The 14,934-nt window shown below is 47.3% G+C and overlaps 1 protein-coding gene across 1 annotated transcript in view; it reads left to right on the forward strand.

Moving 5' to 3' along the window:
* The first annotated feature begins 1,054 nt into the window (after window positions 1-1,054).
* The window catches only part of LAMC1 (laminin subunit gamma 1), a 71,923-nt gene continuing 58,043 nt past the window's right edge, over window positions 1,055-14,934 (forward strand). The window contains exon 1 of the mRNA XM_075038664.1: window positions 1,055-1,701. Within this exon, the coding sequence (XP_074894765.1) occupies window positions 1,305-1,701 (397 nt within the window). The 5' untranslated portion in view covers window positions 1,055-1,304. The remainder of the gene's footprint in view (window positions 1,702-14,934) is intronic.

Genomic DNA, 14,934 nt, shown 5'->3' on the forward strand with positions numbered 1-14,934 from the left:
GGTAAATGCTCTGTTGGGGAGGCAAAAAGAGGAATCACCGCACCAATGTGTAGCACCAAACTTAATAACAACATCTACCAGCAGCAGGAAAATCCACAGGCTTTCTTACGAGTATGTGCTGTGGGGACCTTGTGAACAGTTTGACAGAGGCTCTCAAGGCAAGAAGCAAAGGGTCAGCTTCTACAGGATACATGTGTTTAATTTAAAACAAGAAAGTGCATCTTTTTCCCAGAACAGGCTGTATTTTTTCTTTCAGCCACAGGCTGCATTCAGACTCTCTCAGAATATAACCAACAGCGAGTTTACAAAGCCTTTGCTTGACTCTCCTATCAATTTCTATCTCGACGAGTAGTTTCCTGTTTCCCGAGCAGGCTTCTGGAGGCACTTTCTCCTGTAAAAGCAGTTTTGGCTTTACATGATTCCTGGATTTTACACAATTAATCTTTGCACAGTTCCTCAACCTGAGAAGTCACAGAGAGATCTTATTTACGGTGATAGCTAAAAATCGTAACCCAGTCTTTGGCCAGCTCTGACAGAGCTGATGCCTCTAAGCAGTGCAGAGATCTGGATTTAGATACAAAATGAGTTCATTAAAAATCAAAGAGGCTGAGGTGGCAACACGGGTGCCCCTCAGACCCACTTTCAGGCCTGTGCCCTCGAAAGGCACAAGACCAACCAGGTTCAGGACGGTCCAGCTGGCAAAGCACAATCAATTTTCTCACATTTCTTGAGAAACTTGATCCCCCCCCCCCCCGAAAAGCCTTTAAAAGAAAGAACCGGGTGGCTTCTCCTCAATCCTGACAGGGCAGAGGCGGTGGCTGGGCCCCGCGCCATGGCGGGGGGGGGGCGTGGGGGGGCACTCCCGCCCGCGACAGCCAACGCCAACGGTGCCGCGGGGAGATTCCCGCCCCCCCCCTCCGCCAGCCCTGTCACGGGGGCGTCGCCCCTCCCGCGAGACCCCCGGCGGCCGAGCCGCCCGCTGCGGCACAGACAGGCGGAGGGCGGGAAACGAGCGTTCCTCCTCCGGGCGGACCCCGCCGCCGGCATCGCCCCTTTAAGCTCGCGCATTCCGGGAGGAGGGGGGAGGCTCCCGGCCTGCCCCGCGCCGGCAGCCCCGCCCCCGGCCGCGCGCGCCGCCTCGCCTCGCCTCGCTTCGCCTCGCCCGGGCCGGGCCCATCCTATCCGAGCCCGCGGCCAGGCGCGAGAGCGGCGGCAGTTCCAGCGAAGGAGCGAGCGAGCCAGCCAGCCCCTCCGCCGGCCCGCGCCGCTCGGCCAGCCCCTCCGCCGCCGCGGCCGCAAGCGCCATGGGGGGCGGCGGCGAGCGCCGGGCGCGGGCGTTGTGGCTGACGGTCCTGTGGCTGTGGTTGCCCGGCCGGTGCGGCGGCGCCATGGACGAGTGCGCGGAGGAGCGGAGCGGTCGCCCTCAGCGCTGCATGCCCGAGTTCGTCAACGCCGCGTTCAACGCCACGGTGCTGGCCACCCACACGTGCGGGACGCCGGCCGAGGAGTACTGCGTACAGACCGGCGTCACCGGCGTCACCCAGTCCTGCCACCTCTGCGACGCCGCCCAGCCCCACCTGCGCCACGGCGCCGCCTTCCTCACCGACTACAACAGCCCGGCCGACGCCACCTGGTGGCAGAGCCGCACCATGCTGGCCGGCGTGCAGCACCCCACCGCCGTCAACCTCACCCTCCACCTGGGTAAGGGACGCCCCCCCGGCCCTTCCCCTCCTGAGGGGAAAAGGGCGCCAAAGGCGGCGGCGGGCTCAGGAACCGCCCCGCGCCCGGCTTTGTGGGCTCCGGCTGATTCAAGGCGGTCGTAACGAGGGCCCCGGGGAGCGGGGCGGGAGGGGTGGTGAGTGGCGGGAGCGGGTTTTTTGGGGGGGGGGGGGGGGGGCGCAGGTAAACGGGCCGGCCGCGCTGGATCCCGGCTGGGCTCTCTTTGGCCCGCGCAAAGGCTCGGTTGCGGCGCGGGTCGTCTCGGCGCAGGGGTCGGTCCTGCAGGGCGGCACGCAGGCTCTTCGTTTTCCCTCAGGACGACGGCCACGGCTGCCAAACAGTGCTTTAGGAACTTGGATTCCAGCCTTCTCCCGCGGAGGCAAAGCGAAAAGGAATATCGCAAGGGGTTGCTCCCTTGCGGTCTGCGTGGGTCGTGCTGTCGGTTCGTGAGACGAGCGCTGCGAGGGGCGGAGGTCGCGGTGGTGCGGGGCGTGCCCAGCCAGGCTCGGGCCCTGGGGTCTTCCAGGCAGCGGGCGTGGCATTCAGGTGGGAGAGGTCGGCTGGAAAAGCGGCCAGCGCTGCAGGAAGACCTGTGCGTGTGTGCGAGGCCACATCTGCTCTGCATCCTTACACTGGGACAGCACTGTCCTTTAAGTACTGGGAGGGTTAGGTTTGTCGGAAAGCAGCCCGCATTGCTGCAGAACCCGTAACATCGAGCCAAAAAAAGGAGAAGGGGAATTTTCTGATAAAATGGCATTCCCAGAGGTTCCTTCGGGATAAAGTATTTTAGCGCTCACTTTGGTTTGCAGACAAGCTTTTCTTTTCCTCTGTTCATTCGGTTATTTTAGCTGTTGTGACATGGAGGAAGGCTAATTGTTTAGAACTGGAAGACAAGCCAGCCAACAGAAAGTTAAAACCACAGCTTATATCCTCATGTCATTAAATAAAGTAAAAATTAAAAAAAGGTCCACCGTAACCATTCACAGTTTCTAATAAAGAGCAGCTGTTGAACCTTAAGTTTAGCTTCAGTAATGTGTCTCGCTTTCAGTGTAATTAGGGGGAAAAAATATTGCATTAGGGTCAGGGAGCTGGGTCTTGGGTTTCGCAACTAGAGGACAGGTTGTGTGAAAGCTCCCACCCACATTCATGAGATGGAGATGATGGCGCTGAGTCTGGTACCAGGGGTCACCTGCAGACTGCATCCATCTGCCCTGGCAGCATCTCACTGCCCTAAAGTGTTTCTTTGTGTTAGAAGCTTCAAAATAAATAGACCAGTGTATATAATCGTTAGGATGAGGGGAGGTAGTTATTAAGGCCTCTTTATCTTTTTTTTTTTACATTGGGTATTTTTTATTCAGGACACCTGGAAAAAACAGTAAGCTAAGATTTGATCTCAACTTCTTTTTTTAATAGAAATCATTATAACTCTTCATTATCAAGGCAAAACTTTGTTTATAGGCAAGTCTGTATTATTGTTGTCCTTGACTCTGCACCTGTCTGTATAGGGGTGTTCTTTGAAAAATATTTTTTCCAATGTACTGGAGCAAACAGTGGGCTGTGTCTAGGGCTTTGAAAAAAGTGCATGTTTCTTTGATGAAAACAACTGCATCTTTAAAATACTGTAGCATTGCAACATGATTGTTGTCAGCCACTTGGGTTTCAGGTTTGTTTGCAGGCTTTTGTAGCTTTGTGAATTTGCTCTGGCATATTTTTAGACTAGAGTACAACTTTTAAGCAGAAGCTGCCTGGCTGACTTTCGGGTCTCTGAAGGTATTTTTTAATTTGTTTTTTTTCCAGTTAGGTTTTTGGGTGGGGTATTTGTAGTCTAAAGCCTTTTAAGAATTGGAAGCTTGTTATGGGCATGGTGGTGGTGGCAGGAGTTAGCTTAATGCTTTGCTATTAGTCTTCTTAAAACTATCTGTGCACATGCTGTGCAAGCAGTAAATATTCCTGTGCAACTTTGTATGCATTGCTGAGTTCATTGCAGGTTGAAGAACTGTTGAGTACCAAAAAAGTGCCATGTTAGTCTCAAATGCCCCAGACCCCTCTGCAGCATTGCTCTGCTCTACTTTCCTGAAGACTTCAAACTATGTTTGTTTGCGTGAGCTGTTGGGTGCTGTGTTTGGATTCTGTGTGCCCGCAGGCTGTCCCCCACGGCACACCATGGTCTGCGGGACACTTAATTATCGACATCAGTAGGACGTAAAGGCATTCTGGGACACAAAGCCCTTTTATGCAGTTAGTTCTGCATGATCTTTGAGGATTAGGCTGTGTGCTTTAACCCATATCCTTGTTTGATGCTGCAGTCACCTTTCTTTCTAAAAGCACTGGTATCCCAAATGGTTAGCGCTGCTTTGCACCCATTCAGGACCGGCAGCATTGGCTCCAGGCTTTCAGCATGCATATGCCACCCTGAGCTCAGTTTTTGGCAGTTTGGGATGTCTTGATTAACATCGAGTGATGTTTGGCCTGTGTAGATCAGTGTAACATTTCAGAGGAGCCTGGTCACAAGAACTGTGGGTCTATTGCCAACATGTGAATGTGGGTTTCTTTGAATCTTCTTATAACCTGCAGTTCAAAACAAGTTTAAAAACCTTTAGTTTTGGGATTAGATGCTAGCAAAGAGCCTGACACAGAAAAAAAACCAGCGTTATTGTAGTTGAAGGCTTGGATTGCAGGAGTGTTGGGAAAGGAGATATGTGCCTAGAAGTTAGGGTGCTTCCTGGGGTCAGGGGAATTGGGGTAATTACCAGTCACTGCACAAGGAGCCTCTGGAGTTATAAAAGCTGTTTCTCTTTGTATGAGAGGGTATTAAGACCTCCTAAGTAAGAGTCCTCCCCTGAGAGGCTTGGAGACATGAGTTTGCAGCTATAAATCAGGAGAAGGGGGTAGTTGAACCTGTTTGCAGGGTGGTGTCTGGGTAATTAGGTTAGTGGGTGAGAGGAGGGGAGAGCACTGCTGTCCTTTCTTTCACTCTTCTTAAAAGTATCCCTTTGCTTCCCTCATTTTCCTGTTCCTCAGGTTGAATTATTTCTAATTTAGACTTGACCTAACCGTCTTTTTTTTCCCAACGCTGCCCTCCCCCCATGTTCCTGTATATTCCAGGAATAAGAGACTTTGGGGCAGCAGTGCCAGCTTTTAAATAGAAGATGGAAGCTGAGGCATTATGGTATGTAGTTGCCTGCCTTTTCTGAAGCCAGAGCGTCACGTTATTTTTACAGCCTGTGCCATTCGCTTCTACTGGGAGTGTTGGGATAGTTCTGGCATCTCCCCAGCCCTTTGTTTGCATATGTTTTAGCACAGCTTTGCTATTTAGACCTGTAGTGCACCAAAACAAAGCTGTGTGTTAAAGATGCACCTTTGAACACTGGAAGAAGGGGAAAAGAAATAGCATGGAGGTACATGGAGTATTTTTGGTGCTGGGTGGTGTTGCTGGGCAAAGGCTTGTCTTTTTTCAGATGTATCTTTTTTCAGAGCAGATTCTCACTTCTTCCTTTTGCAGCTCTAACTTCTGTGTGCTTTCTGTTGTTTCTACTGTTTCTACACCTTTTTTAATCCACTCTTACATGTGCCTCCCTGTTCCCTTCCCAACTGGTCCTGCTAGAGCCACCTCTCATTTTTACCCACCACTTTTACTCTGCCTGGATCTGCTCAATTTCAGCTATCGTGATCCCGGTGTTTTGTTCCTCGGACAAAGAGGCAGCATCCTCAGCACACTGGTGGCTATTTCATGGCGGTGGGGTGGCTCCATCTCCGCTGAGAGCAGCCGTGCTTTTATCAACAGCCTGCAAGCTAGGAGCAGTCTGGTTTGGCTTTCCCAGTATGGATGACTGCCTGCTGCATCTCAGCAGGGATGATGTCCAGGAGATGTGCTTGTCCGATGATGCCGGTGGCCTCAGCTGTGAATTCAGGACTATCTGGTAGGCAGGAAAGACCAATTCCTACCTATTCTCTCATTGCCTAGGAAGAGGAGCCAGCATTTGGTCCTGGAAGGCAGTCCTCTGCTAGCCTGCCTTTCAAGAAGAAAAATGAAATTGCTGGTTGCCTTCATTAAAAACATGTCAGCTGTGTTTGTGGCATGGACTGTGGTTAGAGCTAAGTGTTCCTGCTCTTGAATTCTGAAATTGCTACTGCAGACCAGCTTAGAAACCCATGTCACCAACCTGGATGGTATCTTGTGTGTATAAAATAAAGAAAAACTTGTAAAAGCTGCTGGTTGTTAGGAGAAATGTACTGCCCGTCTCCTTCACCTCCCCCTTTTCTAACTGCTCAGTCCTTTATTTGGCTTTGAGGAGAGCAGTGATGCTTGGTTATATATACTTTGTCCGTGAAGCGTAGTTTGGGGTATGACTGCCATTTGAAGGCATTTACAAGGAAACCTAGGCAAGATGCCAGTTCTTACGTTCAGCCTTGGCTTGATTTGCCAGTTGTTTGTAGCAGATGAGGTTTTGGGGGTTTTGTCTGGTGTGGTGTTTTTTGTTTTTTTAAGTACAGAAAAGCAGCTTTGGCTATAAAATGTGCCTTAAGTACATAGTTTATGCCACTGGGATGCAATCAGTTGCTTTGTTTCATTTAGCACAGCAGAGTGATGCCCTTAGTTTGTTGGTTATCCTCTTAAAACTTTACGAGGCTGCGGTTCGTTGCCTTCCTAGGGAACCACTGCGAAACTAGCTGCGAACAAGCACGTGAAGTTTTGCATAGCGTAGCTGCAATTTAAAAGCTCTGAGAAATAGTAATTAATGTGTTGGGAGAGTGTTTCCGGCACTTAAGCTGGTGTTACAGAGTGTGTTGGGAAGCCCTCGAAGACGTGTTGAGCCTGGGCTGGGAAGGGCCAGCCCTATGCCTCCGCAGTGGCTTTACCGCAGTGGCTTTACCGTGGTATTTGCGGAGCCCTGGGGGGGACTCTATTTTAGTTGGTCTTGCAAAGGCTTGATTTACATTTTGCAGGTTTCAACACGAGTAGTTAAGAGATCAGGGCTTTTAATGGCCAGCAGTTGTTCAGTGCAGTTATATAAAGTCGCTTTAAAGCTCTTTATCACTTCCTGCATACCTTTTAAATTCCCAGGTTTTCTCAAACTCCTCTGTTCTGCCTCTTTCTTGGGATGCTGATGCCACTGTGTGATGCCTTTGGGAATACTGTACGTGGCAGAGCGCTTATTTTGGGGAGTGGAGAGAGCTGGGATTGTGTGGCATTTTGCTGCAAAACCAGCTGCTATTTTGGTGGTTGCCCTGAGTTGCTAGAAGGATTAATCGCTGGTTTTGATGCAGTCAAGTAGTTGCTTTTGTAGGTTTAAACCTTGGAAACTGTCACTTGCTGCTCAGAGTTGTTAGCTTACCAAAAAGTTTCTGGCTTATTCAGTAGCATTAGGTAGCATTTCTTTTGTAGCCTGAGGCTTCGGAAGGGTCTCCCAGCCTCTCGGAGCCTGCAAGTGAAAATCCCAGGCTGCTGCTTCCCACAGAAATGAAAAACAGGATTGCTCTGCAAACAACAACATGTAGAGAAAATAATTTCCAGCGCAGATGGATGGGAAATTCAGATCTCTAGTTCACTGTAATTCTTAAAAACAGGTTTCTGAGTGTTGTCCTTAATCATATAATCCTTGTCAGACTGAGACCTCCTGTTTGTGTCCTCTGGGCCCTAATTCATCATTTACAGCCACTGGTGACGCTGTGCTGAGTGATTTCGTGCAGGCTCACCGTCTGGCTCTGTTTTCTACCTGTGGGTTAGCTGGGATATGAGGTCTGGCATGTTAAACTGAACTAGTTGCATCTAACGTCACTGTCTCTGGTTCGTAATAACCCTTGGAAGCTCAGCCTGGGGCTGTGGCCCCTCTTGTAAGCTCCTGCCTGAGAAGAACTGTTTCAGCCTGCTTTTACATGTCTCTTAACCATGAAATCTTGTTTATTGGTGGCTACCACTGTGTGTTTTGATCAGAAAGTAAAATAAGTTTCATAGTTTCCCGATAAATTGCAGAAATCTTGCGGGGTCTGTTGTCCTGCCGCACAAACAAGAGTGTATTGGGTTTTTTCCCTCCAGGTACAGAGTAGCCCTGTGTGTCGCAAATCAAGCTTTACAGGCTTTAAGTGAGGGATGAATGTGGATGCCTGTGTTGAGGACCTGTGGCATCACTAGCTGTGTTTAAAACTCTTCAATATTAGGACAATTTCTTAACGCTAAGCCATCTGCAAAGGAGCTACCTGGGATTACTCCCGTGGTCTGCAGCATCCCTTGAGTAACATTGGGTTTTTAGTAGCGTGCTGGTATGATGGTGATGTTGGCTGTCACATCAGCATTGACAAGAGGTTCAGGACAGCTGGTAACGAAGCAACTGTGCTGTGAAATTAGAGAGCTGCTACTAGTAGACGTGTACAGTTGTTAAATGGGACTGGGAATATTGAGATGAGAGGCTGCCTTTCATAGCCTGCCAGACTGCAGGTGCAAGCTGCTGTTAGCCTTTGTGGGGTGTGTTGGGTACTTCTGAGGTAAAACATAATGATTTCTCAGAGTTTTTCTGATGTAGAAGCTTGGGAAATGGTGGAAACTCATCAACTGTAAAAAGGATCTGCAATGGCAAGGTAATTTTATTTAAATTTAAGAAAACATAAATGAGCCTCAGTCTTTAATCTTTTTTCTACCAGTCCAGCCCTATTTGAGAGATCTTTTACCAAAAAAAAAACCCCCAACCAACCCCCTTATATATTATTCAGTGATCTTCAGCATTTTGTTTTGAAACTGGGTGGCAAAGCACTTCTTGTTTCCATGCTTCTACTTGTTTTAGATATTCCAGTGTGATAGTCATCAAAGAGCTGTTTCCAGTGGTAATCATGCCTGCAGTTCTGATACAACACAGCTGTGTTCAGTAATGGAGAATTTCAAAATTTCCTCTTTTAGAAATAGTATCCAAAAACTATTATTGGTTTTTTTTTTCTTTGGTAGGTAAGCTAGTACCATCTTGTACATGGGAGGTAGATTTCCAGATAGCTTGAGGGTTTATTTGTACGGTCGGTTTGGGGGTTTGTTGTTTTTGTGGGGGAAGAGGCAGATTTTTAAGGCACTTGTAGAGATGCTGTATTGAGATCTTGCAAAGACCCAGGGTTTGTGGGTTATTGGGTCAGCTTTCTGTAATGGTCTCAACTCTCTTGCAGACTTCAGTGTGCTTGGAGAGCTGCTTATCTGACTTGGCTTTTGAGTGGGTCCTGTGTTATACAGGAGGACAAGGTAATTCTCTAATTCATCCTCAGGGGCTTGAGATGCTCCTGTTGGAAGATCAGGGTACAGAATTATTAAGTGGCTTCAGGCATGGCAGCTGGCCTCTACCAATGGCCTGAAGGGGAAGGGAGGAAGACTTGGTCCTTGCATTGCTCTTAAACCTTTGTAATGGAAAGATCAGCTGTGACTGAGGTGTCTCTTAAAAAAAAATCCCTAAAACCTACCAATCATCAAAACCAATCAGTGACAGGGGTTGCTCTTCCCCAGCATTCGTGTATTCAAGCAGGCAGTGGCTGACTGCACATGGTAGCCCTTGGCTTGCCAGTGGGTTGCTCGAAATGCTCCTTCCTTCCGGTGCTGTGGGGCTGAGGGAGTGCTGCGGAGTTCGGGGTTGGCACCAGCCCAGTTCTAAGCACACTGCTTTCATCTTGTGAGTTTTTTTCAAGGTCTGCTTTATAGCTCAACCTGCTCGGCATCAGAAAAGACCTCGTTTCCACCTCAGTGAGCTGTTGCTTGTGCAGCATGTTGCAGGAGTCGGTTTGGGTGTTTGGGGGGGGGGGTGGGGGGTGGGGAAGGAGGATATCGAGGATCCTGAACTGATGTTGATTTTTTTTTAATATTATTCTTCCTTGTATATTTTGTTTCAGGAAAGTGAATCTTTCTAATCTTCTTTGAATTAAAAGATAATGTGTCTCAGTCTTTAAGCAGATGGTCACATTGAACCTCTTGAAGAGGGACAAATGGGCTGTTTTCTTGGTACGTTCTTATGCTGTACTTACAAGGTTGTGGAGTGTAAGCTATATGCTCTGAGATGTGCAGTTTCTGTTGGGAGCGTCTCTTACTGAGATTAGTGAATGAAAAATTAGTCCCTTCTGGGAAAAACTACCATCAGATGCTTCTTGCTATCACAGTGTTAAGTGGGACTGTTTGACCAAGTAAAAAGAAAATATTCTCGTCCTAGGACTTCTGTGGTCCGCTTCTGATTATCATGATTATTTATAGTCCTTTCATCTGCAGTCCTTTACATGCTCCCATCCGGTGGGATTTTGCAGTGGGATTTTCTTCCCGGCAGCTTGTGGGGCTAGTCCCTGGGGAGCAGCCGTTGAGAGGCTGCCCTGCCTTCTGCCCTTGCCCTCCCAGCTTCTGAAAAAATGTGGTTTATTTGTGGGGATCTAGTGTGTCTCCCTCTGCCCTGCCTCCTGGCTGCAGTGGTCGGGGTGCAGGGCTTGGCCCAGCAACATACTTTTATTTTGTTACAGGGACTGATGCTTTCCTTCCAGCTGCTGCTTTCTCCGCTTTCGCTAGCTGCCTTCACAGGTCTCATGGGTCCTGCTATCCTGGCTGGAGTAATGCAGGACAAGTGGTTTCTTAACACAGAATCAGCTGCCTCATGAACTAGTTAAGAAGCTGATGCTTAAGGCTGTGGTTGCTCTAAGCTTGCAGACCTCCTGTTTGCTTTACTTGTGTTTTCTGGCCCCTCTCCCTTTCTTCTCCTTTCTGAAGTTCCTTGCAGCCTGCTTGGGCTTCACCTCCCTTCTGCTCCTGTTTCCCTGGTACTGAGATGTTCCTGGTCTGTGCAATGCGGGAAGGTTCCTCTCTCCCCAGGATAGGGTTGTTCAGCTGAGACCTCCCCGCACTTCTGGTCCCAGCAGTAGCCTCTCAGCCTGCTTGGGTAGCATTGCAGATGCCCCCCTTGTGCTGGCTGCTTTATACATGTCTTCAGATAAGAGGCTGGCTGTTTTCACTTTGGTCAGACTCTGGCGATGCTCAGATGAGAGGTAAAATGCAAATTCACAATTTTTAAATGCTTAGTATTATTCTGTAGTTTTCCCTCTTGCACACGCTAAGGTTTGGGGTGGGAGGAAGCTTCTTATCAAAGGACAGTTACAAGTTTTTCTGAGTTGAAGCCATTATTCTGTCATTAAAAACTAATGTTTCTCACTGCTGATTCCCAGCAGGGTTATGAAGAAAATATACAAAGTGTGGAGTGAAGAGATTTGGGGCTGTGGGGATGCAGTGGCTGCTGCATGGGCCAGTGCTGCTGCCAGGGTGAAACATGAACTCTAAATATTAAAGTGATGTCCTGCCATCATCATGTGGTGTCTGTTTAATGAAATCTAGTATTCTCCCTACTTTGCCTCCCAGCCTGTTCCCTCCCCTGTCTCCCCTCTGCTGAGACTGCTGGCAGAGCTGTGAGGGGTGCTTGGGACTGGAATGGCTCTTCCGTCTCCTCTATCCATGCTCTGCAGGCATGAGTTAAGTGGTTAAATTACTGGCATTACACGAGTCACCACTCTTCTGCTTTCTAAACAGAGTGACTCTGCATACATCCGTATGTGCACACTGCCCCATTCTCACATCCTCCCTCCAGCTGGTGGTCCCTGGTTGCAGGGGAGCAAGCAGGGCCATCCCTGGTGCCTCCACCATTGGGGCAGCTAAACCTGAGTTGTTTATGGAACAATGTGCAGATTATTTTGGAAGTAATGATACAGAAATGAGCTTTTCCAAGAGCTTCATAGCACTCTTAGGAAATAAGGGCCTCTTATACTTTTATCATGACTATTATGAGAAAGTGTATTTAGTGCTGTCCATTTCTTTTTGGTAATTTGAAAACATTGCAAGTAGGTTGTTGTGGTGCCGGAGTCCCAGACTTCTGGTTAAGAAGGGAAACTTGTGGTTTTCATGAAGGATTGATATTTCAAATCATGGTAAATACCTCTAGGAAACAATTAATTGACAGACAGAACTATAGCTCTGAAACCATTGTTCTCTTGCAAGTGACCTTAGTTGTTATTGTCTGTCAGTTTCCTCAAAAGGCAGGAATAAACAATGCCTTTTTCCTTTTCCAGAATTGAATTTCTTTAAATTGGAGAGTCAAGGCTATTGAGTGATGAAAAAGTTGCTAGAAGTCACCAACGTAGATGATGAGTGAGCATCTAGCTGAAAGTCTGTGAGATGAGACCATATTGCTCATCTCTTGCTGGCAAGCAGGCAGGGATAGCAGTTGTGGGTTTTGGTCAACTTAAGGTATTTTTTCTCTGCCACAGATTTCCTTGTAGCCTAATTTTTCTGTATTGTAGCAGCTGTGTCAGGAGAAGCCTGTAATTACTTGGAAGATGCTGGAAGGGCTGTAAATGCTGAACTTGGGGCACCCCTTGCACCTCAGGCTGGTTCTGTCTGTTTCCTGGCAGATTGCCGCCAGTCTTTATTTGGGTATAGAGCGCACAATTTCATGGAAAATTGTCCAAGAGGCATGCTTGAAAGACCTTTAACTTGGTATCCACTGATATGTTTTAGAAATCTCTAGGAAAATGTGTTTGTCTGCAGCTCTGAAAGTACATGGGTAGTACTGGGGAAGTATATCAGAAGATTCCCAAAGTTGGGTTTGTTGCCTTTCTGTGCTTTGATTGTCTGTGAGTTCAAGCAAAAACATGGCAGTAACAATCCTGTGTGTTGGGGTTTTTTTTGGTTTTTTTATGACAAGTCATGTTTTACTCCTAATTGACAGCACCTACCCTTGGTGTCTGAAATTTGCTTGGAGCAGCTGTGATGCAGCTGCGGCATTGACTGCTCATGAGTATTGCACTCATCAGCAGTGGTTGAGAGCTTTGGTTACAGCCCCTTATAAAACTCTTATTTGTGTCAGGGAATGAGCTGGACTGGCTTTGTGGTGCACTTAAAGTAGTCAGCTTTAGTCTCTTTGTACGTTCTTATTTGCCAAATTAATTGTTAATTAACCAAAGATTTGGATGCACAGTTACAACAGTGCTGTGGTCTGGGCTGTTGACACTCATCTTTGCCTGGATGGTGTCGCTACCTGTTACGTGGAAGAGGTTACAACTTTTTATAGGAAGCTCAATTCTTCCTGTTGCAAAACTCCTACAAAATATGTCATCTCATTAATTTGTCTGAGAATTAATCACCTTTTTCATGTCATCAATACAGTCTCTTTTGCAACTCCAGGCCTGTGGCATGTTCTTTCATGAAATGCGTGGTAGAAAATTAACATGCTGCTCTGGCAGATGGGAGGGACCCTGTCTCTCAGCCTTTCTGTCCCCCAAGTCCCACTTTTTTTAAATTATTTTTTTTATTGCTCCCACCCCTAAAATGTCAACATTAACTTGTAAACAGTGGGAGGGAATGAAACGTGTTTTGAAAGGGTGATCCCATTGGTGGGAGTAGTACTGAGTGCTTATACAGGGTATAGAGAGGGGTAGTGGGAAGAGAGGTGGTTCAGCAAAACGAATACAGTTTGGAGTTGTTAATCTGTGTCATTAGCACTGTGTACCAGAAAGTTTAAACTATGCCTGGCTAAATCGCATGAGTCTTTGAAATTCACAGCAGTGCTGGCAGCCCCGCTGGCTTTTGTCCTTCCTGCAAACACACAGCTGCTTGGTCTGGGCATCCCTGTGTGCTTAGCATCCCCACTGCTTCCTCTGGTCTCGCCGCAGAAAGCTGCTCACGGCTTTGGGGAAACCACAAGAGACTAGCTGGAAGAAACCTCAAGAAAATGAGTTGGTGTTGCCATTGGACCGTGGAGGATGTGAAAGTGTGGAGTGTTCGGTTCACGTCTCTGCTCTCTGTGCGTAATTAGTGTAACATGGGAAAACTTTATCACCCCCCTCTGAGGAGTGACGCGTGTCCAGACTTGCTTAAGAAATTTGCTGGTAATAGTCCAAAATGCAAACAGAGCGTGTGTTCTTGTAGCTGTATGTGGTCTGCAGGAATGCTTGCTTTGTTCAGGTAGCTGTGCCGGCAGCTCAAGGGAAGCTGATCTTAAAACATACAGTTGAAATCTAGCAGCTTTTGCTTTTCTCCTGCTGATGTTTTAAAGCCAGCTTTCAGCACAGGTAACTCAGCAGAAAAGGCAATGGATTGCAAAAGGTTTTGATTAGAAAGTAGGCATGGAGCCTGTGAAAGGTGTTTTATATGTAGCAGTTACTCATCAAGTTACATGATGCTTGGCTACCCTTGGGAAGGAAATGGCAGTTGCTTCAGGTGGTGGGTACTACAAGGTGTCTTGCCAGGTCTAAAATAAGGACAGCCTCACTGTGCTCTTAAAAAAAAAAAAAAAATAATCGATGGTGGCTTTCTGACTGTCCTGTTCCTTGAGGTAGGTGCTAAGACCACTTCTTTATCCTTGCATATGCCTGCAGAGATGAAAGACAAGAGCCTCCAGGACAAGTGATGATGGTTTTGCATATTGTGGAGTAGAACGTCATACTCTTTCTATCATAGAGTTAATGATTAATTAAGTAAGTTCTGGTAGCAGAGACTTGCTTTGAAGTGTAAAGAAGCATTTGTAGTTAAAGTGTGTAACTCCTAGCTCTGTGCTTTTTTTTTTTTTTTTTGCATCCTTGAGAAAGGTGTGTTTAAAGATTTTGGAGGGGAGGATTCTTATACTTTTGGAAAAGATTACTGGTCATTCTGAATCAGCAATTAAAAAGGGATTAATAAATAATTAGTAAGGCACTCCTGGAGCATCTTCCATCAACCATGCCTAAACATGCCACTTCATTTCTTTGAAGAATGTTACCAAGGTAAAACAACCAAATCACCATTAAACTTCTTCCTTTCAATACTTAAAGGGGGCCTATAAGAAAGATGGGGACAGACTTTTTAGCAGGGCCCATAGTGATAGGACAAGGGGTGATGGATTTCAACTAAAGGAGTGTAGATTCAGACTAGATATAAGAAAAATTTTTTTACGATGAGAGTGGTGAAACACTGGAACGGATTGCTCAGAGAGGTTGTAGATGCCCCATCTCTGCAAACGTTCAAGGTCAGGTTAGACAGGGTTTTGAACAACCTGATCTAGTTGAAGATGTCCTTGCTCATGGCAGGGGAGTTGGGCTAGATGACCTTTAAAGGTCCCTTCCAAACCAAACTATTTTATGATTCTCCAAAGGGAAGCATAAGCCATAAGGATGAACAGTAGGAAGCTCAGGCTTTCTGTTCTGGACTTGACTTAATGGGCAGTAGTCAGGAGGTGCTCAAGTACCTGC

The sequence above is a fragment of the Buteo buteo genome, chromosome 10 (genome assembly GCF_964188355.1).
Source record: "Buteo buteo chromosome 10, bButBut1.hap1.1, whole genome shotgun sequence".
In the NCBI taxonomy this organism is placed as follows: domain Eukaryota; kingdom Metazoa; phylum Chordata; class Aves; order Accipitriformes; family Accipitridae; genus Buteo; species Buteo buteo.